At 47.8% G+C, this 26,851-nt stretch overlaps 1 protein-coding gene across 1 annotated transcript in view; it reads right to left on the bottom strand.

The window, feature by feature from the left end:
• LOC133373965 (uncharacterized) overlaps window positions 1-26,851 on the bottom strand; it is a 48,347-nt gene that overhangs the window by 10,965 nt on the left and 10,531 nt on the right. Inside the window, exons 6-22 of the mRNA XM_061604462.1 lie at window positions 24,764-24,868; window positions 24,185-24,325; window positions 22,535-22,945; window positions 21,149-21,371; window positions 17,065-17,285; window positions 16,306-16,497; window positions 15,679-15,863; window positions 15,301-15,493; window positions 14,881-15,035; window positions 12,601-12,713; window positions 8,371-8,498; window positions 7,272-7,616; window positions 6,175-6,335; window positions 5,734-5,812; window positions 4,531-4,749; window positions 3,445-3,585; window positions 135-301 (exon numbers count right to left, since the gene is read on the bottom strand). Of these exons, the coding sequence (XP_061460446.1) occupies window positions 135-301; window positions 3,445-3,585; window positions 4,531-4,749; window positions 5,734-5,812; window positions 6,175-6,335; window positions 7,272-7,616; window positions 8,371-8,498; window positions 12,601-12,713; window positions 14,881-15,035; window positions 15,301-15,493; window positions 15,679-15,863; window positions 16,306-16,497; window positions 17,065-17,285; window positions 21,149-21,371; window positions 22,535-22,945; window positions 24,185-24,325; window positions 24,764-24,868 (3,179 nt within the window). The remainder of the gene's footprint in view (window positions 1-134; window positions 302-3,444; window positions 3,586-4,530; window positions 4,750-5,733; window positions 5,813-6,174; window positions 6,336-7,271; window positions 7,617-8,370; window positions 8,499-12,600; window positions 12,714-14,880; window positions 15,036-15,300; window positions 15,494-15,678; window positions 15,864-16,305; window positions 16,498-17,064; window positions 17,286-21,148; window positions 21,372-22,534; window positions 22,946-24,184; window positions 24,326-24,763; window positions 24,869-26,851) is intronic.

Below are 26,851 nucleotides of genomic sequence, written 5' to 3' on the forward strand. Positions count from 1 at the left end.
CCCCTACTGGACACAACCAAAGCCTGCATCCCTTAATTTCTTTTTCCCCGAAACAGCCGCAGCCCCCCCCAACCCATTGCCAGTTCAAGGCGAGCTCCCGCCTCCCCACCACTGCCAATATACCCATTTCATGCCTTTTCCTTGGCGCTGCTGAGGGTCAGGAGGCTGACACCTTCGCCATGTGCCTGGCAGGCTGCTTTTGCCCCCTGCCAACTCTTGCTGCTCCGCTCCTCTACATAATAGCAATGGCCTTCCCAGAACCACCAGCCAGGAGAGCGTGGACACCTTGAGCTCACCAGACCTGGAAAGCAAGCACAAATAAGGCATGTATTTGTCATGTAATCCTGACTCTAATCTGCTAACTCAACTGGCTGCAGGAAAGCACTCCAACTTTCCTCCCTTGGCTGTTTTCACACAGCAGGGATGACCAGCTGGTGGGCCGTGGCCTGGATCTGGCCTCCAATTGCTGTGAACCACCCAGAGAGCTTCGGCTATGGGGTGGTATATGTAATAAATAAATAAATAAGGCAACTTTAAGTGACCCACAATAGCCCTGCCCCATTTAAAATCAGGTGGAACGTTTTATTCAGTTCCACTTGCAGGGAAAGAAGGATCAAGCCTCAGAGTGCATTTCATACCATTGTTTCTCAAAAGGAAAGAATGGGACTGCATAGGAACATGGGAAGCCACCTTATGCCACGTCAGACCATTGGTCCACCTCACTCAATATTGTCTAAACTCTCCAGGGTTCAAAAGGAAGAGAGACAGGCTCTGGGGCTGGTTGTGAATTTATTGAAATGCTCTACGCATTTCGGAAATGCTTTCCTTCCTCAGGAGCAAAAAACATTCAGACCAAAATTATTTATTTATTTATTTAATTTGTATCCCGCCCTTCCTCCCAGCAGGAGCCCAGGGCGGCAAACAAAGCACTAAAACTCTTTAAAACGTCATAAAAACAGATCTTAAAATGCATTAACAAAACAGCATTAAAAACATTTGAAAAAAACAACTTTAAAAAAGGATTAAAAACATTATTAAAAAACATTAAACAATTCTGACACAGATGCAGACTGGGATAGGTCTCAACTTAAAATTAGTGTCATGGAGACAATACAGTGGTCATGAACATGGGCATAACATTTTTAAAAACCACATTCATTTAAATCATTTAAAAAATTATTTTTTTTTACTAATTAACAATGCTACAAGCCTGATCACTAACGTTAAACTAACATATTATACAATCATGACGTATTGGGGAACATCTCTGTCATTTAAGACAACAAAGAATGGGTGCCCCGTTGTTCAGACACTTTGTTGAGGAACAACATAAGCCAAATGATATTTTGTTTTAAATTGTTTTTAAAATATGTGTTTTAAATTGTATATTTGTTTTAATGTTTTTGATTGCTGTAAACCGCCCAGAGAGCTTCAGCTATGGGGCGGTATACAAGTGCAATAAATAAATAAATGATATTACATTCTGGGCCATTGAAAGAAGTGTGGGCAATGATAAGACTACTTGGCAAAAGAGTTATTTTGGATAATCTCTCTGAAAAGCTTGGGACCTCTAGGATTAAATGAGGACTTGGATTTTTCTGAGTTTATGTAAAATAAAAAATAGGTTTCTATGTGGAAATTGGTTTATTGTCTGTGGCAACTGTATATTTGAGTTTTTCACTGTAAGTACTATCTGGATCAGTAAAATTCACAAATGAAGTGACTACAGAGCTGAGCTAACCTAAATACTCAGTATGAACATTAACAGCCTTTGAGTTTGATTCATGTTTAGCATGGGACTTTGGTAAAGAATTTTTATTGCTTTGATAAAGCCAAGGAAATATAGTTCCAGAGGTTAGTATAGGGCAATGTTTGTTTATGTTTCTGGGCAGAGGAGTTTTTAAGCTGCTTTGTAATGGCAAATTTAAGGTTCTGTTTCATTTAAGCCATATGTCATGGTTGTATAATATATTAGTTTAATATTAGTGATCAGGGCTGTAGCATTGTTAATTAGTAAAAAAAATTAAATGATTTATATTGAATGTGGTTTTAAAAAATGTTGTGCCCATGTTCATGACCACTGTGTTGTCTCCATGACACTAATTTGAGTCTTTGAATGTTTTTCACTCCTGAGGAGTGAAAGCATTTCCAAAATGCGTAGAGCATTTCAGTAAATCCACAACCAGCCCCAGAGCCGCCTGTCTCTCTTCCTTTTGTTCTTCGTTTGGTGCTTTCTCCCTTTTTGTTCTTGTTCAGGGTGTAAGACAGCAAGTCTCTCCCAGCCCCACCCGGAGATGCCAGATGCCCTTGGGAACTGAGTGTGGGGCCTTTGGAATGCAAAACAGAGGCTCTGCCCCTGAGCTATGGTGGCCCTTCTGCAGCTTAGTGGGGGCACACCTAATTTGCATGCAGAAGGTCCTAGTTCAGTCTCTCATCACCAGCTAAAAGGAGGCCTGTGAGGGGGGGGAGTGCCAGCCTGGGCTAGATTGACCACGGTCTGGCTGAGTCTAAGGCACCTTCACGGGTCCCTAGGTGCTCAGAGGTCCGCTGCCTCTTGGTGGGATCATAGAATCGTAGAGTTGGAAGGGGCTTATAAGGCCACTGAGACCAACCCCCTGCTCAACACAGGATTCCAACTTAGAGCATCCCTGGACAGGTGCCTCTTCGATGCCTTCAGTATAGGAGGGCCCACCACTTCCCTTGGCCACTGGTTCCATTGTGGTACTGCTCTAACAGGGTCTTTCTGGAAGCAGCTTTGCTCCTCGGTCCTCTCAGCCAATGGCCTCCTATTATCTGAGTGCTTGTGCTCTGTTCCTGCAGAGCCCTTCCCTGCTGCTGCTCAGTGACGCCAACTTTGCAGTAGAACAGGCTCTATCCACCTCAAAGAATACAGAAGTGAGCCACCCCTGCTTTAGACAGAATCTGTTCTCTTGAAAGCTTGCTTGAAAATGATAGAGAACCAGGCCGACTTCCTAGGGTTGATGTCAGGTCCAGCCCAGAATTGTACGTAACCCCTCTCCCCTTGGAGGGAGCGTCCTCGCCAGCTCCTGCATATACTGGAACTCCTGCGGCAACCATGGCCAATGGCCAGGGAGGATGGGAGTCATAGTTCAGCCACATCAGGAGGGCCAAAGATTCCCCACACCCACACGGGGAAGGAGGAAAAACCTAACTGTGCTCTGGAACAGGGACCTACATGATGCTCTAAGAAAGGGTAGTTCAGCAGGGCCAGCTATAAGCCTTCCCTAGTGCAAGGCGTCCTTTGGGTCTACTGCGGGCTCCCTGTGCCACATGCATTGTCTTTTCTTTTTATTGTAAGCCACTTCAGTTATTCTGTTAATAGAAACTATGGGTGTAAATAATAAAACAAAACAAAACATGCTCACTTGGTTGATCCAAAAATGGACCTGCCTCATATGTCACTCGAGGGCACCCATCCCTTACCATGAAGACACGAAGAGCTGAAACGACGCACACAGTGCAGGAGGCCGTCACACTGGCCGGTCAGGGGGTTGTAGATCCGTGTGCTCAAGCAGGGAGAGCAGTGCCTCTGGCATCCGTCCCCACAGAAGCCGGGGGAGCAGGCTGCAAGCAGAGGACATTGTCTTTAAGACTGTATATTGGTGGCCCTATAGAAATACTTCTAAATCATCGTCGTCATCAAAGATGTCAGGTAACAGCTCCTGCAGTCTTTGCCTCCAGAGCCAAAGAACAAGTCCACAGGCCTTAAGCACAGGCACATGACCCCAACAACACAGAAAAGGAATTGTGGATCAAAAGTGACCCTGTCATGCATTTGGCTATGGGGGAGATTCTCGGCACTGGAAGGGTGTTTTCATGCCTTGCTTGTGGGATTCACAGGAGCATGTGTGGCCACTAGCTGCTGGGTCACTCCACCAAGGCACACCTTTGTTGCTGTTGACACCACACTTCCCTGGACACTCTCTTCAGGTGCTGGGCAAAACATCAGGGCTGTTGCTGTGAAGCTCTTCTTGTGGGACCCTGAAAGCATCCGGCTGGCTGCAGCTAGACACGGGATGCTACGCTGGGTGGATCTTGGGTCTGACCCAGCAGCAGTGGTCTACTGATATTCTTATGGTCCGGGGGAGGGAGGGAGGGAGGGGGGGTCCGATGTCTTCTTGTTGTCCTTCCCATGCAGCCGACCCTGGGGATATTAACAGCTGGACCAGAAGGGGTTAAGGGCAGGGCAATCAGCCAAGCATGGATTTATTCCCAGAGATGTTCCTGAAGAGTCACCCTGTTAATCCACAGGCAGGGAGAAGATTCTAGTGGCACCTTGAGGAGCAGCCCATTTCTTTGTGGCACAACAAAGGGGGCTCCAACCCACACAAGCAATAACATGGGCTGGCCTTGCTTGTACTTTGTGGGGAAGACACCTTGCTGGGCTGTGCAGGATTCAGGAGCCGCCCTGAGGCTGAAGCACAGGGAGGGAGGTCATCCAAGCCCCCCTCCCCTCCCTCACTCCCTGTGATTCTCCCTTTGAGCACAGCAGCAGCCGCAGCCACTGACCTGCCTTGATGTAGAGGACGGCACCTGATCCTGGGCTGTCCACCAGCACTGTCCCAGCCACCAGGTAATGGGCTCCGTTCAGGCTCAGCAGCCCCGTGCAGCGCTCCTTCTGCAGGAAGCAGGCGTCCTTGGCTTCTTCCAGCGAAGCACGCTTCTGCTGGGGAGTAGAGCCCTGCAGGGAAACGAGCAGCTTCTCCCTAAAAGACAGCAGCTCCATATCTGCACCAGGAAGGGAGGGCGTGCCAAAAACAGGAGAGATGAAATAAAAGCTGCCCTGGTGATGTGAAGAATAAGGCAACTTGGGTGCAGGGATGTAGCGGGCCATCAGGGAGCAGAGAGTCCTCAGAGGACAAGCCAGACACCCCACAGGTCTGGGACCTTGAGGAGCAGGCAGGGCATGCTGGGGATCCCCTTGAGGAGCCCTCCAGGTTGATACCTGATGAAGAACCTCTGGAAACATCAGAGGAGGAGGAGGTGCCACCCCCCAGTCCTCAAGTGCACCGGCGCCAAAAGCTTTGGGTCAAGACCGAAGAGCGACTCCACAGTATGTGTCTTATGACTCAGAGTCACCGGTCCACTTGTGACATAAGAGGTTCCTGATACTCCTTCACTGCCAGCAGCTGTGGGGTGGTGTAGGAGGCCAGAGTATATCAAGACTCCCTCTTGAGACTTCTAGTTGTCGGAAATAACCCTGGTCTCTGGCCCCGTTTCTTTCTCCCTGCCTTGCCGTGCTGCACCTTCCCTGAACTCCCGGTGACCTTGGCCATGGACTGTCTCTGGATCACGTTTGCACCTAAACTGATCCTCTGTGCTGGTCCTCAATGCAAGGCTTCTGTCTCATGTAACTGGGGGGCCCTAGCCACTGAGAGCATTCCCAGACCATGACCCTGGGGAAGAGATCCACAACATCTCTCTCCCACACTAACCCTAACCCAAAGAAAGAGAGGCATTTGTAATTCTGCCCAGTGGAGGAGGGTTTTTGCTTTTGCTCTTTTGCCTTTGCATTACAAAGCAATGGTGGCTTTTAAAAATTTTTATTTTATTTATTGATTAGATTTATATCCCGCCCTTCCTCCTGGTAGGAGCCTAGGGCAGCAGTTTAAGGCTCCTGTCAGTCCCCCTCACCCCCATGTGTAAAAGGAGACAAAACGGAGCATGATTTGAGAATTTGCTGTTCCCTTGGAGTGGACCAGGTGCTCCCACCTTCAGGTCGCTGGCAAGCCCAAAGGAAACTGCCTGGCTCTGGGCCTCTTCTTTCAATTCCAGAAATGCCAGCCCATACCTGAAAAAAAGAGAGAGAGTGACAGCTTAGCTTATGGATCAGCCTTCCCTGACCTTGATGCTGCCGGACTACAACTCCAATCATCTGTCACCCTGACCACTGGCCATCCTGGCTGCGGGTGTGTCCAGAAATGCCTAGGGAACCAAGACTGGGGAAGGCTACTACGGGGAAGGCATTTCAAGTTCAAAGCACTTCTTGTAGTCCTTGACGCAGCCTTTTCAGTAGCAGGGCAGGGTTATTGTGCCCATTTTAGAGGTAGGACTCGTAGGAGTATGCAAGGGGGGGGGAGAGAAATTAGGGTGGCCCCATCCGACATGAGGAATCCTCCAGAGCCCATTAAGTCTCCAGCAGGACATCCTCACCTTATCCAGTGGACGCTTGACCTTCTGCACTGTAGCACCCAGGTATCTCACGCAAATGGATTCCGCTTCATCCCGTATGCTGTAGCGCTCGGAGGACACACAGGCTCCATGCTCAAAGACCCAGTCTCCAAAGGGCAGACACTTCAGAGAGGCATACACTGCTATGGAAACGGGATTGCCGTGGTCAGCTACCCACGACTCCAGGGATCGCCTGTCATGTCTTGGTCACCCTGAGGCTCACTTGGCCACTACTTGGCCTGTTTGGGGCACTCTGCATCACCTGCCACCAAGGCCCCTCCCTTTACACCCCAAAGCCTCAAGTTCTGTCTTCCATAACGTCATCATGGAACTGGTGATGGTGGCTAGAGAAATCCATGGACTGCGGGGGGGGGGGAGGATGGCTATTTAGCATGATGGCCAGATGGAGCCTCCCGATGCAGAGTCAGTAGAAAACTGAGCTCCATGAGTGGGAGAGAACTGGGGTTGCCTTCATGCCCTGCCTGAGGAGACTTCTGCTTGGCCACTGTGAGATACAGGGTACTAGACTGGGCAGTCTTTGGTCTGAGCCAGCTGGAGAGCCCTTCACACAGGGGGTTTGGGAGGCAGGGCGCAGGGACTTGGGCCAAGATATCTTTAGCAGGCCCTTCTCTCAGTGAGAAGGAACCCTCCTATCCACCCCCATTGCCATGGCCCCAACCTGCTCTTTCGCCAGCCAAACAGCCAGCAAACACTGCAGGCAGGAGGCGTCGGACAGCAGCCGTTCCTTTCACTCTGGGGCAGGGGAGCCAACAGATGACAATAAGGCGGAGGGGGAGGAGGCAGCGTCCCAAGGGGCTCTCTCCATGGTCCCAGCTGATGCCACTGGCAGCTCTCCTTCCTTTCCAAGTCTCCAGTCCTGGGGGTTGGAGTCAATGTCATGACTGGTTAACCAGCTTTCTCCAAGTCCCCAAATGTTGCACTCCAGACCTTTGGGGGGGATGCATTATGGGATGCTACGAAATGCAGAAGAACCCAGTAAGTCTCAAGCCCATTGCTTCGGGCTGCACAGACTCTGTGGCCAAGCCCTCTTGGACTCGCCTGCTCCCTCTTCTACATACCATGCGCCTCCTTGTAGTACAGGAAGCCATCGCAGAGGCCTGTCAGTGGGTTGCAGTTCATGCCTGGCTCACATCGGGGGCACATTGACTGGCAATCTTGCCCAGAGTAGCCAGGGGAGCACCCTGTCTTGACGTATACGACGGCTGCTGGGTTGGCATTGGGGTCTTCCAGGGTGACAAAGCGTGTTCCCACAACAAGGTGGTAGCCCGCTACAGTGCTGAGCACGACGTCACACCCCGTGCCCAAAGCGGTGCACTGCCGCTTGGCAACCTCCAGGGAAGAGAAGCTCAGATCCACAGCCGGGGCGCCGTAGAAGGATTTCCCAGGAAACGTCATGTATGAATCTGGGCCAAAGGTGAAGAGAAGAGGAGCCAAGGTGGACAGAACAGCCTGATCAAGATTCCCCACCCAGAAAGCCCCATGAGAAGGTAGAGTAAAGGTGCCCGTGGGATGCCCAGACCCACCAGAGCCCCCCTTGCCCCAGCACGGAGTACTGTCACAGCCCTCCTGAAGGACCTCCTCCTCTCTTTAGAAAATGTATTCTGCGCCCTTCCTCCTCAAGGTAGGTGCCTGAGGCAGGTTACGTAAGTAAAAAATTGAAAACACAACAATCAAATCAATACAAGAGAGTGGCAGTGCAGGAGGTGGGGGAAGCAGCAGAAAAAAAACCAAACAGTAGTGAGTCAGAGAAGTAAAATGCATCAACCAAATGGTCTCCCCAACAAAAACCTTGTCCAAAAAGCAAAGTCCTCAGTCAACAGCAGAATGCCTGCAAAAGAGGGGACAAAAATTCTGATGCCAAGTGAAAAGGGTGACTTGGCGTAACAGGTTTGATAATTCATTGTTTCTGGTGCTTTTGTCCTGCTATAACTGCTGTGGGGTTCTGCTTTTACTGGGTATCTAGCATTATGAGTTGTTGTCATGCCTTGAAAACCCCTTTAGGAGACTGGAAAGGGTTAGGGTACCAATGTTATAATAAACAAATGCAATGAAAGACCGTAGAGTGGCCTGCCCAGGATGAGTCCCTCGTGGGTCCCTCCCACCGCACCCCACCCTTAGCAGCCCAAAGCAAGCCATGCCTGCTCCTCTTCTTCTTACCACTCTGGCGTGAGGCCTGGCATATCCAGCGATGAGGCCTGTGGCACGGCTCGGCCTTCAGGAAGCCGGAGGTCAGAGCAAGCATGCAGATCGCCATGCCGGAGCCAGTGCCCCGGAAGAAAACAAAGCTGGTTCCAAAGGGAGTTAGAGAAGGTGGAAATTAGAGAGGAGGAGGAGGAGGTATGCACAACGATGAGGACTCCCACCCTTTGGAGAGTGACACCCAGTTTTATCTCTTGGTTTGCTTCAGTCCCATGCCACCTTCACCAGGGTTTCTTAAACAACTTTCTCGGCAATTAAAGCAAGTTTTTCAAGACCTGAGCTTGCTAGATCAAGGCAAAATAAACTTCACAGAACAGCTCATCGGAATGCTTATTTATCAGACTTGCAGGACCTGAGTTGCTGTGTTAAAGCTCCTTGCACGATCTCAGCTCCTTTAAAAGTTGCTTAAGATATTATTATTATTATTATTATTATTATCTTTATTTATACCCCGCCCTTTTTCCAAACTGGAACTCAAGGCGGCTTCCAGATAAAAATAAGTACATATCATTAAGGACCTATAAAAATATAAAACATATAAACATATAAAATCAGCATTAAAACAGGATTAAACTATTAAGATGTTAAAACCAATTAGATATACACTTAAAATACTGCAACCCAGTTTAGGAGCATACAAGTAAAACAATAACATACAGCATCCTCTTCAGTCTCTACCCTTAAAGCCTTCAGTTCCAAAGGCCTTCCGGAAGAAAAAAGTCTTTAGCTGTCGGCGGAAGGACTGCAAGGAGGAGGTCATTCTTGCCTCCCTAGGGAGAGAGTTCCAGAGCCTAGGGGCAGCCACCGAAAAGGCCCTATCTCGTGTCCCCACCAGTCGCACTTGTGAAGGTGTTGGGATCGTGAGAAGGGTCTGTCCTGAAGATCTCAGGGCCCGGGCAGGTTCATATAGGGAGATACCGTCTGACAAATAGCCTGGACCTAAGCCGTATAGGGCTTTATAGCACTTAACCAGCACTTTCAATTGTGTCCGGAAACAGACTGGCAGCCAGTGGAGCTGTTGCAGCAGGGGAGTTGTATGGTCCCTGTAACCAGCCCCAATTAACATTCTGGCTGCAGCTCATTGCACCAACTGAAGTTTCCAAACAGTCTTCAAAGGCAGCCCCACGTAGAGCGCGTTACAGTAGTCTAAGCGGGATGTAACTAAGGCATGTGTCACCATAGCCAGATCAGACGACTCCAGGAATAGGTGCAGTTGGCGCACTAGTCTTAACTGTGCAAAAGCATTCCTGGCCACCGCAGAAACCTGGGCCTCCAGGTTTAAGGCTGAGTCCAGGAGCACACCCAAACTGTGAACCTGCGTCTTCAGGGGGAGTGTAACCCCATCCAGCACAGGCTGAACCCCTATTCCCTGATCTGCCTTTTGACTGACTAGGAGCACCTCTGTCTTGTCTGGATTAAGCTTCAGCTTGTTCACCCTCATCCAGTCCATCACTGCTATCAGACACTGGTTTAGAACCGAGACAGTTTCCTTGGAATTAGGTGGAAAGGAGAAGTAGAGTTGGGTGTCATCTGCATACTGATGGCACCGAACCCCAAACCTCTGGACAACCTCTTCCAGCGGTTTCATGTAGATATTAAATAGCATGGGGGACAAAACTGAACCCTGAGGGACCCCACAGGTCAACGGCCAAGGAGTCGTACAGGAATCCCCCAGCACCACCTTCTGGGTTCGACCCGCCAGGAAGGAATGGAGCCATCGTAAAACGGTGTCTCGATGGTATTGAAAGCCGCTGAGAGGTCCAACAGAACCAACAGGGACACACTCCCCCTGTCCAGTTCTCTGCATAGGTCATCTACCAAGGCAACCAAAGCCGTCTCCATCCCATAACCAGGTCTGAAACCAGACTGAAATGGATCTAGATAATCCGTTTCATCCAGGAATCCCTGTAGTTGGGAGGCCACCACACGCTCTATTATCTTGCCCAGAAATGGGATATTAGACACTGGCCGATAATTATTCATAATAGAGGGGTCCATGGAGGGCTTTTTCAGCAAAGGCCTTACAACTGCCTCCTTTAGGCACATTGGAACTCTGCCTTGTTGTAGGGTGGCATTGACCACTTCCTTCACCCACTTGGCCAGGAACCCTCTGGCACTTTTAATAAGCCAGGAAGGGCAAGGGTCTAACAGACATGTGGTGGGCCTCACCTCTCCAGGGATCCTGTCCACATCCTCGGGTTGTACAAGTTGAAAAGAATCCATTATTATTGGACAAGCAGGAGCCAAAGTTACATCCACTGAGCCTGTATCAACTATAGCATCCAAATCGGAATGAATCTGAACGATTTTGTCTGCAAAGTGCCGTGCAAATTCTTGACAGCGGGCTGATGGGTGGTCTATATCACCCTCTAGGGGGCCAGAAAGTAGGAGACCCCTGACCACTCGAAACAGCTCTGCTGGTCGGCTCCCTGCAGACACAATGGTGGCTGAAAAGAATAATTTCTTTGCTGTCCGCACTCCGTCTCATTTGTTTCATCACCATCAGCTCCCTGGTAAACCAGGGGGCTGGTTTGGCTCCATTCCGTGAGAGGGGACGCTCAGGAGCGATCATGTCCACCGCCCTGGCCATTTCCCCATTCCAGAGCTTCAACAGAATTGCCTGCCGAGGTGACAGGAAAAACCCCAGGATCTCTCAGGAAACCATCCGGATCCATCAGCCTCCTGGGGCGGACCATCCTAATTGGTCCCCCACCCCTGCAGAGGTTTTGAGTCCCAGTGAGTCTAAACCCAATCAGGTAGTGATCTGTCCATGACAACAGAACTACAGAGAGTCCCTCCACACCAAGATCACCATCATCCCATCCAGCACAGAACACAAGGTCCAGAGTGTGGCCAGCAGCATGAGTGGAACCAGATATTACTTGGGACAGACCCATGGTTGTCATGGAGGCCATGAAATCCTGAGCCACTCCCGCCAGAGCGGTCTCAGCATGGATGTTGAAGGCCCCCAGTACAACAAACCTAGGTGATTCCAACACCAACCCCGAGACCACCCCGGCTAGCTCAGGAAGGGAGACTGTTGAGCAGCAGGGTGGGCGGTACACCAACAGAATCCCTATTCTGTCCCGGCCACCCAACTTCAGATACACACACTCGAACCCTGAAGACTGTGGGAGAGGGCACCTGGTCAGGGGAATGGTATCACGATAGACCACTGCAATTCCACCTCCCCACCCCCCAGGTCTTGCCTGCTGCTGTACAGAGAAACCTGGTGGGCAAAGCTGAGAGAGATTAACCCTCCCATCTTCATCCAACCAGGTCTCTGTAATACAAGCCAGGTCAGCGTGCTCATCCAGTATCAGATCCTGAATGGCTGTTGTTTTACCATTCACTAACCTGGCAATAAACTTACTGTAAAGTTAAACCTAAACCTGACTTGCTGCTGAGCTCCAGTCTAAGGAGCTTACAGGGAGCCGGTGCAAGACCTTGCCTCCCTTTGCCGGAAAAGTAAGGAGGTTCATTGATTTAGATGACAGCGATGCGGAGCCTCTGCTGCTCTCTCTCCCACTAATGGCAGCTTTCTTCTCCACATTCCTCTACTTCAGGAGCCCCAAGGCTTGCCTGTGTCCCCCAGAACCTTTGTGAGCTCCTTAAAAACAAATAGTAGGAGGACAGCAGTGCAGCAAGCTGTTATCATTGCTTTTAATGATATTTTATTGTTTTTTTTAAAAAAATTATCATGTCTTTGTATGTTGTATTTTTTTTAGAAGTGTGGCTTATAAATACTTTAATGAAATAGACAGACAGATTAGATAGTTCCCTGGATGCATGGTGATCTCCTCCTCCGCTGGACGCGTGTTGCTTAAGAGGTTTGCCTCTCCCTCTCTGCCACAGTCTTTCCACCCAGCCTGACATATGCAATATGGGGATGATCATACTGACCTACCTTACAGGGTTCTTGTAAGAATTCAAAGATGAGTGTATAAGAAGTACTTACTACAGTATATAAACACTATCATCACTGCTACTACGCCAAATGAATCTTATTAAATTCAATGACACTCGCTCCCAATCTTAATATGCAAACCGCTTAGATCCATCCGGGAAGTCTAGGACCTTTAACTGCTCGAATGGCTCTTCTGGCCCAGCAGTCTCTTGGCTCCCACCGCACTTTTCCCTGACACAAACAGAGCCAAGCGTCCAGGCTGGCAGGAGAATCTCTCTTACCGCCGCAAAGCTTTGTTGAAGGGCGCCCCATCAGCCCAGCTCAAGAGACCTGTGCCACCGCTGCTGTGGAGCCCAGTCCAGACACTCACCCGCAGCTCCTTCTGCAGCCAGACCTGGGGAGGAACATAAAAATGCAATCCCCGCCACAGGTTCCCTGAGACAAAAACACACAAGGGGATCTTGCCAGTCAGCAGTGCACCCCAAAAGATGCCAACTGTGAGATGCAACTGGAGACAACATGGCAGAGAGAGACTTGTGAGCAAGGGGGCACCTAGACTAGGAAGCCCAGCCCTAGGATCTACATCTTCCCTTTAGGGCACCCAGGAATTAATGAGGGGGCAAAATGAGAAGGGGATAATACCACGCCAGAATGTCACACCCACATACCGGCAAAACAGGAATAATACTAACTCACCTACCTGGCAGGTTTATTGTGAGGATTGCAAGACAACGCACAAGAAACACTTTGGACACTCCAGAGCACTGTGCAAATGCTACAGTTGTTGCCATTTTCTTTTATGGCCCCTTCAGGGTCGTTGCAGGTGCTTCCCTGCGCTTTTAGCTTTCATTCAAACAGAGTCACAACGCCTTCAGCCCGTTTACTTACATAGGGCCCATCCATACCTAACCTCAAAATCCACGTTTCCATATTCGGTTGGTGGCCTCGAGATCCATACATGTTCTGCCTATGCTTGGATTTACTTTTTTAAACCCAATTTTTTACATCCACAAGCACAGGGCAGTAATTTGTTTTGCTCTAATTCACTTCTGCATAAGTCACACCCCTAAGTCTGCCCCTTTACGGTGATTGGTCCAGAACAGTACTTTGCTTTTCCCACGCTTTTCCAGAAGAGCACAGAAATGTGTATCTGATAGGGATGGGCGAGAATTTCTCTTCAGTTTGCATTTCAAGCAAAATTTATAAAATGTGTAACTTCCAAAACAATATGAGAACCAAAACACAGCCATCCTTCAAAATTCGCATTTATTAGATAATTTATTATTATTATTCGCCAACTAAGCAATATTTACAAAAATGCATATATGAGGGGAAAGTGTGCATAAAAAGGAATACAAGAATGAAAATAACATGCAAAAAGGCATGACGTGATGAGAAGTGGTTTGCAGAAATGTGCACCTTTGTCAAAACTCCCTACAAAAACGTGTTTACTTGGAGAAATTTGCACTAAAATGGTGGAGAATTTTCATGATAATTTAAAAAAAAATCGCAGATTGCTGCAGAAATGACTGAATTTAACTGAATTTAACGTTGGAAGAAACTGAGAGAAGCAAAACAGATAGATCTTTCCATCCCTAATATCTGACTTTCTGAATTAACGTGCATGCACAGGTTTGCTGTGTTTTCAACAAGTCTGTTGACCTTTGCATAATATCGCAAAAAAGCTTTTAAGTGGAAATATGATTAATTAAACATTTGATTTTATGTTTGATTGCAAAAGAGTAGTTCAAAAACAAAACAAAACAAAACAAAAGCAATGCTATACAGCTGCAGAAGCCAGAAGGAGGCAGTACCCTGGTTCAGTGCCAGAAGCAGGAATGAACTGTAGGAAAGAAGGGGGAGGTGTGGACAGAGGGTGGGATCCAACGTCATCCACCCATAATACAAAAAAGTGGGGAAAGACATCCTCACTACAGAGCGGTTAATAACCAGGACAGAAAAAAATAATTGGTTTATAGTAGGGTAGGGGAAGTGCAGATTTAACTAGGAGAAAGTCCGAAATGGCAGTGAACATCATATGGATGCCAGTGAATTAATGGAGACACAAGGGAGTTAGATCGCAGATTAAAAGGAGGAATGGATGGGCCCATAGACATGAGGCAAACGTACAGGTAGGTTTCTGCCCAATTGTTCAGCAAGATATCAACCCGCTCCCACCTTCCTGTGTTTTGCCCAAGGGTGAAAAGGCACTGGTACGATGGAGAAGCACTGGGTGCTGCTTTTTAAAAAAAATGCTAAACATCTTAACACTGTATCAACAGTTTAGGGTTGCTGGTCCCAGTCATGTTGATGATAGTTTTGTATTGCTTTTAAATGCTTTCATGTTGTACATTGCCTTGATGATTTGTGAGAGGGCAATGCATAAGTACTTTTTTGAATAAATTAATGACACAAATAACTTTATTAGGTTACCTATATGCTCTACCCACCCCTACACACACACACACACATACACACACAGCTGTGCCAACTTCCTTCCAGTGCCAGTTCAAGCAATCCCTTCCCTCCCTCCCTCAGCTAAGGCCAGGGAAGTTGCTCACCAGATCTTGCAGGCTGCTCAGCGTGACCAAGCTCCCATCATGGAATCTCTGGCAGAACTTCAGTGCCTGGCTCCACTTGAGGGCCGCATTCAGTACAAGGAAGAGGCATTTATCCTTCCTGGACCTCCAGCCCTGGGACCGGGGGCAGTGCACATCTGGATGAGAAAACAGCAGAGACTATGCTGTGAGTGTAGCAGGCTTCCTTTGACACCCCACATCCCGCTAGGCTCATCAGAACTGTCTCCCCCGTGCCAGAGTGAAGCAGCTCAAGCTGTTGCACAGTGTGATGGGTCCCAATGTGTCGGCAGGTGAGGTGAGAGCCACGTGTTAGGAAGATAAAATAGGGAGGGTGAAAAAGGAGTCCTGAGCTCCTTGGAGGAAGGGTGGAATAAAAATACTTAAAAAAAAAAAACCACACACCCCGATCCAGCACAAAGTACAACGCTTGTGGGGTGCATTTCTCCAGGCTCAGCTTGCTGCTTACGACTTCTTGAAACAAGCAGAACCCAGAGTGCAGATTCTGCAAGCGCTGGTCTGGCAAGAGGCGGAAGGAACTCTTGGCGTCAGTGGAACAGTCCGGGCTGCTCAGCAAGGAGACTCCATCAGGTGCCACCTATACAGAGAAGACTAAAGGTGACTCCGTGGCAGACAGTTCCGTGACTTGCCTTGCCACCTGAGAGGTCTCTCTATATCTAGGAGAGGTGCTTGTAAGAGACCCTTGATCCCTGTGGCTCCACCTCCACCGTCAAGTGGCCTAGCCCTGACACCAGCCAGGACAGGACTGCCAGTTCCATTTACCTTGAGACAGGAAGGAGGGTCTGCGACGTTGCGGAGTTGGCCATTTGGTTGCAGCCCCCATAAAGCATGTTTGGGGCACTGATCAGCTGCAAGTTCAGTGTAGATCAGGGACCACTCTGGATCAGCGCACAGGACTGAGCGCTTGCCTCTGAGCTGGAGGAGGCCAAACCACACAAAGGTAGTATCTGGGGGGTGGGGGAAGAGGAAGAAGCAGAGCAGACTCTCGGGTTAAAATGGAATGAGAATCTGGTTTCTAAAGGAACAAGGTTCCTGGGCTGGAGATACCCAAGAAGCCACCCCCTCCCTCGAAAGCTCCTCCTACTGACTCAGATAGCTGAAGACGGGGTGTTTTGCAAACAACAACACTCAAGCGAAAACCCTTTTTACTTTCCATGTTTCAGGACTGTTTGTCAGGAGACTCAGGACAGGATCGTGAGTGCAGATGGAGACATAAAGGGCTCAAGATCAGATGGAAGACCCCTCTAGTGCAGAGCCTGCTTGCCACAGAGGCTAAAGGAATGCTTCCCAAAGGCCACACGCAGGGTGGGATTGGAGGCCACAGCATTGCTCCCCTAGTCCAAGCCACCCCCATTGCCTTTGGACCTTGGGCTTCATCAGTCCCCTTACCTGGGTGGTCTTCCCTTGGAGTGCTGATGTGGACAGCTGGAGGCTTCTTAGCTACCAGCTTGCTCCAGCTCACCACATTCCCAGGGTACTTCCACTGAGTCCGCGAGGCTGCCAGCTGCTTTACAGAAATCTCGGGGAGGGCTTGGTCCCACAGATTCACCTCGCTCAGGTCACCCACGTAGAAACTGGTCCCTGCAATGCATTCCCAACGGGCAGACATGTGACAAGAGGCTCTTGGCCCCAGTGTAAGTGCAGTGATACAGGCAGGAGGCATGCAGGCCAGGTGGGGGGATGGAGGGGCTGCATTATACAGAATGGCTCTCCCTCCTAGCTGTTGTGATGGGCCTGGTCATCGATAAGGGACCGTAGAGTCTACAGAGACACTAAAGGAAAATCCTACTCACCTGTTCCATCTGAGGATGCCATGCCCCTGCCTGCTGCCACAGGGCAATTTTATTATTATTATTATTATTATTATTATTATTATTATTATTATTATTATTATTATTATTATTTAATTAATTTGTATCCTGCCCTTCCTCCCAGCAGGAGCCCAGGGAGGCAACAAGGCACTAAAAACACTTTAAAACATCATAAAAGCAAACCTTAAAATACATTAAGACAAAACAGCATTAAAATATTTTTAAAACTTTTTTAAAAGGGTTAAAAACATTATTAAAAAACATATTAAGCAATTCTGACACAGACACAGACTGGGATAATAATTTAACTCCGTGCAACAGCCTCAGCAGGACTCACCTCTGTTGTCCACCTCCAGCTGCCCGACACTCAGCTTTCCCCCCAGGGACAGCCCCTTCTGCAGGAAGCTGTTGCTGCCCTCCGCCAAGTGTGGCTCCCAGAGTTCTCCATCCACAAAGACCTCAAAGGGGGGGACCCCAAGAGTACTGGAAACTGATACGGCCACGTGGTGCCAGAACCCGTCCAAAAGGAATTCAGATTGGCCACGGAACATCACTGCCCTATACAAGAACAAGCAGGAAGAGGGTTCAAGGAGGGAATTCGCTGTCAAAAATGACGGGGTCTTCTGGCTTCCCTAGAGCTGCAGTTACATTTACAGGAAAGTTGAAGAGGGAGAGGAGATAAATCAGCAACTGCATTTAAAAGGACACATTTTGTGTCAGTTTCTCTGCTTGCTGAGGTCACATAACTCATACTCATGCAGTCAACAATTATGATTTTGGCATTGCTGTAAACATTTATTTATTTATTATTTGATTTTTATCCCACCCATCCTCCCAGCAGGAGCCCAAGGCAGCACAACCTTGGCAGGTAGCTCATATTTTATGCTATCCTGATTAACTCAGATCACAGCCACACCCTGCATATGAAGCACATGGCTTCTTCCCTCAAGCGATCCTGGGAACTGTAGTTCTCATGGGGCTACAGTTTAAACAAGCACCCTTAACAAACTACAGTGCCCAGGATTACCTGGGGAAAGCCATGTGCTGTAAATGCATGGTGTGGATGTGACCATAGACATGTGTGAACATGGGGGATAGGAAGACACTTAATTGCTTCCTGGCAGTCCAAAGGGTGGGAGGGTTGCAGGGTGGGCCCAAGACATTTTGCTGCCACCATCGCTTCTGCCGCTGCCACCCACTCAGGGTGTATCTAGGACCAGCCTAGTTGTTTTGGCTCCTGAGGCAAAACCCCCACAAGCACCACTCTCCCTCCCTGTCAGTAATGATGAGGATAGTATTAATGTTAATATTTATAAATTATGTCCTGCCCTTCCTCCCAAAGGAGCCCAGGGTAGCAAACAACAAGCAATAAAAACATCTTGAAAACAGACGCAGACTGAGATAAGGTCTCTACTTAAAAGGACTGTTGAAAGAGAAAAATTTTCAGTAGGCGAAAAGACAACAAAGATGGCATCTGCCTAATATTTAAGGGGAGAGAATTCCAAAGGGTCAGTGCCACTACACTAAGGGTCTGCTTCCTATTTTGGTATCTGCAGGAGGCCCTCAGCTGCAGACTGCAGTGTTCGAAGGGATGAGGTGGTCTTTCAGGTATCCTAGTCCCAAGCTGTATAGGGCTTTACACACCAAAATCAGCAGCTTGAACTATCCCAGTAGCTAATGGGCAACCAGTACAATTCTTTCAGCAGCAGGTAATATGTTGGCAATATCCTGGCCCAGTGAGCAGTCAAGATGCCACATTTTGCATCAACTGCAGCTCCCGGACCAACCTCATGAGTGCTGTAAAGGGTAAGAATAAACCTGATGATCCTGTCTACTGGTAGCCACAGGTGAGAGCTTCACAGGTGGTGCTGGGGAAGGAGGTAACAAGCTATAGAGACTTACGCAAAGTCTCTGGGAGTATTGGTTACAGGAAGTGACTGGTGGTGCTACCTAGCAGAGGGATCTAGTGAGATCTGTGCTAGAACGGAGTGAGAAACCATATAAAGGACGGTCCTGACTGGTGGTGTCCCTGGTGGTGCCTAGTGAAAGGCAGTAGCCACAAGCAGGTGGGAACCTGACAGGGAGAACTAGGGAAGGACGTCACAGCAGCCACACATAAAGTGCATTGCAGTAATCCAGCCTAAAGGTTACCAGTGGCTGGACAACAGGGGTTAGGCCATCCTGGTCCAGAAATGGACACAGCTGTCTTACCAGCTGAAGCTGGTAAAAGGCACTCCTAGCCACTGAGGTCACCTGGGCCTCTAGCAACAAAGATGGATCCAGGAGCACCCACAGACTATGAACCTGCTCTTTCAGAGGGAGTATGACCTCATCCAAAGCAGGCAACTGACCAATTATTTTGGGATTTTAGGTTGTTTTTAAAGTTCTATTTTAAAATTGTTGTAACCCACCCCGGCACCTTTGGGTGAATTATTATTGTTGTTGTTGTTGTTGTGATGATGATGATGATGACGATGACTCAGGAACCACCCACCCACAGTGCCTCCAACTGGCCATGATTCAGACTCAGCTTGTTGGCCCTCACCAAGTCCATGCACTAGTCCAGGGCTTGCATGATTTGAACGTTAACAGAGAAATAAAGCTTTTCATCATCAGTATATTGAGGACACTTGCCCCAAATCCCTAAATGACCTCTCCCAGTCATTCTTCATATAGATATTAAACATCATCAGGGACAAGATGGTACCCTGCGGCACCCCACAGCACAACTGCCAGGGGCCCGAAAGAGAATTACCCAGTGCTATTCTCTGAAAATGATCCTAGTAAAACAGTGCCTCCAATACCCATCTCACCAAGTTAGCCCAGAAGGATACCATGGTCAATGGAATCAAAAGCTGCCAAGAGACCAAGGAAGAATAACAGAGTTGCACTCCCCCTGTTCTTCTCCTGATCAAAGTCATCCATCAGGGCGACCAAGGCCAATTCTGTCCCTAACCAGGCTTGAACCCAGATTGGAATGGGTCAAGATAATCTGTTTCATCCAAAAGTACTTGCAATTGTTGTGCCACAGCCCTCTCAATTAATAATGATAGCAATACTGTGAATCGTTTTGAATCAGTTTTGTGAAAAAATTATCTAATATATAACAATAAGAAACAAAAAAACACAAATAACTAACCATTTGCTGCCTTTTCCCAACACCCAAAATTGGCAGCCTCACTTTCCCTAATGATAGGGCTGGAGGACTGGGTTTTCTCCAGGACAGAACTCTAGGAAACATGACTGTCCCAGCTAAAAGGGAACAGTTAGAGGGCACATGGCTAGACAAAAATCCCAAATCAGATCTAGAAATAAATCCCTCCCATCAGTGTCCAGGGCCACTGAGAAGGAGGTACAGGGCTACTGATATACAAGGCCTTGCACCTAGCTAAGATCTTAGACTCTCGGAGAGGGGAGGGTTAAGCCTCTAGCCCTCCAAGAAAGAAAGTTCCTAAACAAAATATGCAGGTACCTTGTAAGTGATTTCTGTGAAATGAGCCAACCTGGCCACTCCCACTTTCAGTGTTTTCTGCCAATGAGTGAAGTCAAAACTGTGACTGGGAATGAGTTGTTTGAACACCCGGCAATAGGGATCCCTGGGGTCCTAAAGAGCCACCTTTTCCCCTTCTCCTTTAGTGCACTTTTCCTGCTGCTGTCTCATTTTCTAGTCCTAAAGAATCTCCATAGTTTGCTCTGCCTTTTTTCTTTAGCAACCAGAATGCAACCCCCCAGAATGCAAAATACAAAAACTATGCAGAGAGGCTTAGACATGTCTCCTGCTGCGCAGGAGTGAAAGACCAGGCACTCACTAAGAATTCACTGTACAGTTAACTTACAGTATAAATATATACATGTCTACTCTTTGTTCACTCCCAGGTAGGTAGGTCAGAGGGCATAAACCACTTACAGCTGCCCTCCCAGTCAATGTCAAAACAATGCCCCAAATCTTTACAAGAGGAAGGATGAAGGATATGGTCACCTGAAGGTCATTCTCTCTGCACTTGGAATAGTTCAAACCTCACATCGAAGTGGAGGTCATAACAAACACAGCTCACAATGGCTGTTTATTTAACGAGGTGGTAAGTCAGTGCTAGTCCTACTCAGAGTAGACCCACTGAAGTTAATAGACATGACTAACATAAGTTCATTAATTTCAATGGGTCTACTCTGGCTTAATTGAATACATCCTGGCTTAGTTGAATGGCTTAGTTGAATACAACCCCAAATGTGTGTGCTACTTTTCATAAAAAAATTATTCTCAAAGAAATTTACAATCCACATATCAAATATAAAAAAATACAATATAAAACCATCATAAAGCCTCAAAAATGATATTCAGGACATTACTGGAAGCCAAGAGGACCAGCCTAGTGCAATATAAAATGAACATTGCTGGAATCGGGTAAGGAGGGCATCCTTACCCCTTGATGTGGAATTCCAGCCCAGAAGGAGAGAGAAGGAACAGAGCAAACTCCGGCCGTCTCCACTTCAGCGAATAGCTGACCACACACATCTTGGGAGAGTCAGTGGGGTGGCTTCGAACCCACAGCCCGATCGTGAAGTTGCTGAGGTAGCGATGGATGGCATCTTCCACTTGCAAGCTGCTGCCACTGGGGAAGTGCAGGTCAAAAGAAAGGCGATACTCTAGAAGGGAATGCAAAGAGATCCGCTCCTGAACTCACCTCCAGCAAGCCTGGATGGCAACATGAGCTCCCTGCTTCCCTGCCTGGGCAGCTCGGAAAAGCCTTCTCTTGCATTTCTTTCTCAGCTCTTTCCAGAAATGATCAGAGGTGCATGTGGAGGCTTCAAGGGTCTTCAAAGGATGGACTGTCTACAGATTAGTCATATGGTTGGCTAGGGACCTTTTGGGGCTACCAAACGCAACTCTTCCTGGCATTAGCAGGCATCCCAGCAATCTCAGCTTGCATTTGTTTAAAAATAAAAAAGCAGAGCTGCAAGTTTTCATTGGCAGGGTAATCAACAGAAGCTGGGTTTCTTTTCTGGGAAGAGCAGCAATGGCAGGGAAATTTCCCTAAAAGCAGCTCCCCACCCCCTGCTCAGCCCAGCCGAGCCCAGCCCATTGATACAATTACACCGCAAGGTAATTGCAGCAATGGCAAAAGCTACAAGGAAGTTGGAGACTGCCCTTTCCATTCACAGTAAGGCCAGACTACTGTCTCAGGCAGAAAGAGGCCTGTCCTGTCCTCGTGACTTAAGATTCTTTCAACTACCGGAGGTGCCAGGGACCGTAGCTGGGGGCCTTCTGTGGGCTTGTCACAGCCCAATCCTCATACTAAAGATCTTTCCCAACAGTCATTGCTCTATTGTTCCTTTCATTTGCTGTGTTAATGGAGGGTTGGACTAAATGTCCTCTGAGGATCCCTTCCATTGCCAGAGAAACTAAGTAGCTGCTAGAGACACTTCTGGAAGGTGAGCTGAAGGGGGCATGGTTTTCTTCCCTCCATCCCGCCCTCCTCCCCTTGGTGGAGGTGATGATGTCTGTGTGTGAAAAAGAAAGGGAAGAAGGCTGGCAGTCTTGGAACTGGGCCTGTAAAGACACACAGAGGGCTGAGTTGCTCTCTCGCTGCCATGAACTTCCCATCTTATGCTCAGCTTACAGTGCAGAAAGGCCGTCATCAGCCTTCTCCGGTGACCTGAGTGCCAAGGATGCCGAGCCCAAGGTGAATGTGCCCCAGGAGGACTCTTGACACCGCTGTCTGTTCACATCTGCCCATCTTCCACACATTTAAAAGCAAGAGTCGTGTTTGTTTGGTTCCCCGACTGAGCCAATATCTGCCCCAACCTACGTAGAGATGCGTTGACCACAGGAACTCCAGTGATCCGCAAGAAGCTGAGGTTTGCAAAAGAAATGTCTTGGGTTATGTTGGACAGCCGGAAGTGCTCCTGGTGATTAAAGAAGCTTGCGATGCCATCAGGGTAAGTGATGAGGCTCCATGTGTTCAGTCCAGGAGAAAAGGGCATGTGAGAAAAATTTTTGTGCACTGGAAAGCCACTAAGTTCCGTGACAACACCGCCACACACGTGGGTGGCATTAGACTCAAACCTGATCTGGAAAGAGGTGATGTTGGCGTGGAGGCCCATCAAGGCCAGAGAGCAGGTGGAATGGCCAGCAAAGGAGAAGGTGACATCAGCTGTGGCATGCGAATCCAATCCGCCAGGGAGAGGAAAGTGTACAGGCTCCGGTGGACCACAAAAACCTGAGAACAGAGGCCAGACTGAATGAGGCTCACTGCTGCATTCCAGACCTACCAAGCCCAGGAAAGGCAAACAGCAGGAGCCTGTCATTAGTGGGAATCTAAAGGAATCAGATTCAAGAAAATCTGTGCCTCTACTGTACAGCCTAAGAGCAAACATCACAAGACTCTATTGCTCAACAAGCACCAGAAACAGCAGCCCACATGAGCTCTACTCAGTCTTTCTAATCAGCTCTCTGACACTCTCCCTCTTCCTTTCCTCCTGAGGCAAAAGACTAAAAAAGGTGTGGGAATCTACAAAATTTCACATTTGGAACTGGAGGTCAAAACTTGTTCCCAAAATTCTGATTCTGAAATCAAAATGGGAATGCTTTTTCAAACTGCCTCTTCAAGGGAATGTACAGCTAGCATCTAAGAGAACCTACCTTCTTCCAAGACTGATAATTTTTTAAAAGCCTTTGGAGAGGGAATTTGCACAAACTGTGTTCAATGGTCCATCACCTCAATAATTCCAAGAAGGTTGTTAACCCCACAGACAATTCCAGTGAGTCAAGGATTTCCTTTGTAATAGCCATGTGGATTCTTCCCTAGCAAGGCTAGTTCCTTGGCATGCTCTACCATTCTAGCCTTAATAATGCTTTGTTTCTACCAGTTTATCAGGGAAGGACACAAATTAGGATGACAGATTTGTCATTCCTTGGATCTCAGCTGAATCCTTTTTAAAAAGACTTGTATTGGCTACTTTCCAATCTCCTCAGGCAAGGTGTCGGATCTGAGTGATGGAGTTAGGTATTTTAAATAAAAATTCAAAACAAGTTCACATCTGAGTTGTTAACGAACTGCCAGGTAAAGCTCAATTGCTCCCTGGTGGGTTAAAAGCAACTTTCTAGGTCAGAGCAAAGGCCAATCAGATGCCTCCAGGAAGCCCACAGATAAGCAGGGGCCTCTATGGCAGTTGCTACCCAATAGCTGGTATCAGAGGCAAACTGTCCTCTGAATATGGAGGTTCCACTTAGCTACCATAACCAGTAGCCACTGATAGACCTCCGCCTCCACAGACTTGCCTAATCCCTTTCACGACCATCTAGACAAGTGGCCACAGTTAACTTGCCAGTGAATTCTAGAAGCTCTTCTTTTTTTCAGCTCAACCAGTATTCTACTAAAAGAGAACACTAAAGATGCGGCTCTCTCTCCATCTCCTCTGTGTTTTCTCTGTTTCCCTTCAGTGTTCATTGCACTCACCATATCTGTGTTGGCAGATGAATCCTGTGATCTCAGCTGTAGGGCGCAGATTGCATGGTCTGGTTTTCCATGTCCCATGTTGGGCAAGGTCGGTAGGCTGAAGATGCAGCGCCACACACTGGTCCCACACCTTCAATGGGGCTTTTTCTAGAGAGAAGAGTGATTAGGGGTTGTGAGATTCCTTCAGAGTTGCTTCTGCCTCAGGGCAACCACATGGCCTTTGGAAAGACTACCTCTCCTCTGGCAGGCAGGCCAGAACCTCCTACTGCAATTACAGGTGGCCCATGATGGCCAGCATGGGCCATCAGACAACAGCCACTTTTCCTCCTTGACAGATGTGGGCAAGAACCTTCAAACTATTTTTGCCCCCAACACCCTATGCCAGAGCATAGTCACAGCTCATATGGAGCACAGTTCCATATGCTTCCAGACCCTTTATGGAGTGCTGGATCACAACAACCAAAGGGTCTGGCAGATATCAGTGAGCAAAAGCATGCTGTGCTTTGGAACTCTAGTGCTCTGCCTGGGTCACTCAAAGGAGGGGCTGAGGAACATTCATGCTGTGAGAAACAAACTTACCCAGATGCCACCGGAAATAGGCAGGAGATGATGAGTCACTCCATCTCCATGTGGTGCCAAAGCGCAGCCCGATCCACATATGCCAGCCATCTTCAGGAAAGGCATCTAAAGGGAACCACCATGGATGTTTTTTTGGAAGTTTTACATGGCCCCTTGCCAATGCAAAACCATCACTGGCTGCCATCCCCAAAAACAGGCTGCCAACAGCACACCTGCACAAGTTTGACAGCAGACAAGAAGTACCACAGTCTAGAAAAACAATCTCACAGAGTTGTCTTTAGGAACCTAGGAGGCTGCCTTTTTAGACCAGGCCAGACTCTTTATCTACCTCGGCCAACATTGTCTACTCTGGCTGGCAGTGGCTCTTCAAGGGGTCTCAGACACAGAGAGGCCTTTCCCATCACCTGCTACCTGTATCTTTTTACCTGGAGTTGTCAGGGGCTGAACCTGGGAACTTCTGCATGCCATGTAAGGCTCAGCCACTGAGCTATGAGCCCTCCCTTGCTGGTCTCCACAACATAACATGGACTCCAGAAGCTGAACTCCTTTTAAAAAGACATTTTAAACTGGCACACGTGCTTAGGCATTAACACATCGGTCCATATTATCAATCTCCAAAACCTCACAAACATGGATTTTTATGGCATTTGGGTGTTGCCTTTAGGTAGCCACCTATTTTCCTAACTCTTTGGAAACTTGCAGAATCTTTATGGTTTATTTATTTATTGTTTATTTAAAATATTCCTATCCTGCCCTTCTACCCTATAATAGGGCACTCAGGGTGGCTATTGTTCAGAGCTCACGCCACAGAACCCAAATATAGACATGCATTTTTAGAAACATTAAAGTGTTCAAATCACCTCTGCGACATCTGAAATGTTTATCTCCTGTCTCTTTTCTCTAAAGAGGTCAGCAGGTGGATCACTAAGAGCTGGAGATGCTTGCTTAAAAAACAACAGACAACAGGAGGAACACGACTGAGGTTTGCCCTTTTAAACTCTTTTTACTTGATGTTTCATGTTTTTAACTAGGCATCACACCTTAGTGATCTTAGGCTGCGTACAACACACTAAACTGTTTGTAGCACAAAAATAAAATTTTTCTCAATGCGTAATTGTCATGCTTGTCCTCAACATGCTGTTTTCAGTCTGGATTGATTCTAGTCCCTGCTGTCCACAAGGCTGGGTGGTGGTTACTTGTTACGCATTTGAAAAAGCTCCCTTTGATTAGGTTGTCCACATCTTCTCCTTCCTGCATGCTCCCCTGGTGAATGAAGGAGGAACTGGTGATCTTGTTGCATGTGTTGCCTGCTCACCACAGTGTTGTTGGACAGGTGTGGTGGGTACACCCCTCATTGCTGGGACGACCTACATCTGTTTTTAAATGGACAAACTGCAGGGTAAGGCAGAATCCATCTGCAATGAGCTTTTATTTTTGGAAGAAACGCTTTTCAGGGACAAAAAAATTGTGATTGGTCTAGATTACATGTGGACTGCGTAGCAAAAACAAGTACTCTGTTTCTACTGATTCCAGAATAAAATGTCATGTGTATACAGCCTTACGGAGAAGTTTAAAATTGTTCTGCTGTCTGGAGTTGCGTTTGTGTTCTGTGTCAGTGGGGCAGGGGCTGCCTTTGAAGATGATTCAGAAACTTCAGCCAATCTAGAATGCAACTACCAGAGTCTCACTGGAGGTGAGGGGGGTCAGCATCTTTAATCTGTAACACTTTTATTATATTGGATTATTTATTAATTGAATTTATATCATGCACTTCCTCCCACAGATTGCCAGCGTGTTCCCGGGCCCAATTTAAAGTGCTTTAAAGCCCTAAATGATAGGGGCCCAAACTATGGCCACAAAGGAGAGTTCCTTCTCTTTGGTGGCCCCACAACTATGGAATTCTCTTCCGTTGGATCTGCATTAAACTTCTACACTGCAGGCTTTTTGGAAGTCCCTGAAGACCTATCTTTTTCAACTGGCCTTTTAGATGTGATGTTTATTACCTAGGTAATAGTCTGGTTGAATTATGTTTTTGACAGCTCTGTTTAAAAAAATGACGTGGGGTGTTGGTGAGTTGAAGTTTTAAGT

The sequence above is a fragment of the Rhineura floridana genome, chromosome 20 (genome assembly GCF_030035675.1).
Source record: "Rhineura floridana isolate rRhiFlo1 chromosome 20, rRhiFlo1.hap2, whole genome shotgun sequence".
Classification (NCBI taxonomy): Eukaryota; Metazoa; Chordata; class Lepidosauria; order Squamata; family Rhineuridae; genus Rhineura; species Rhineura floridana.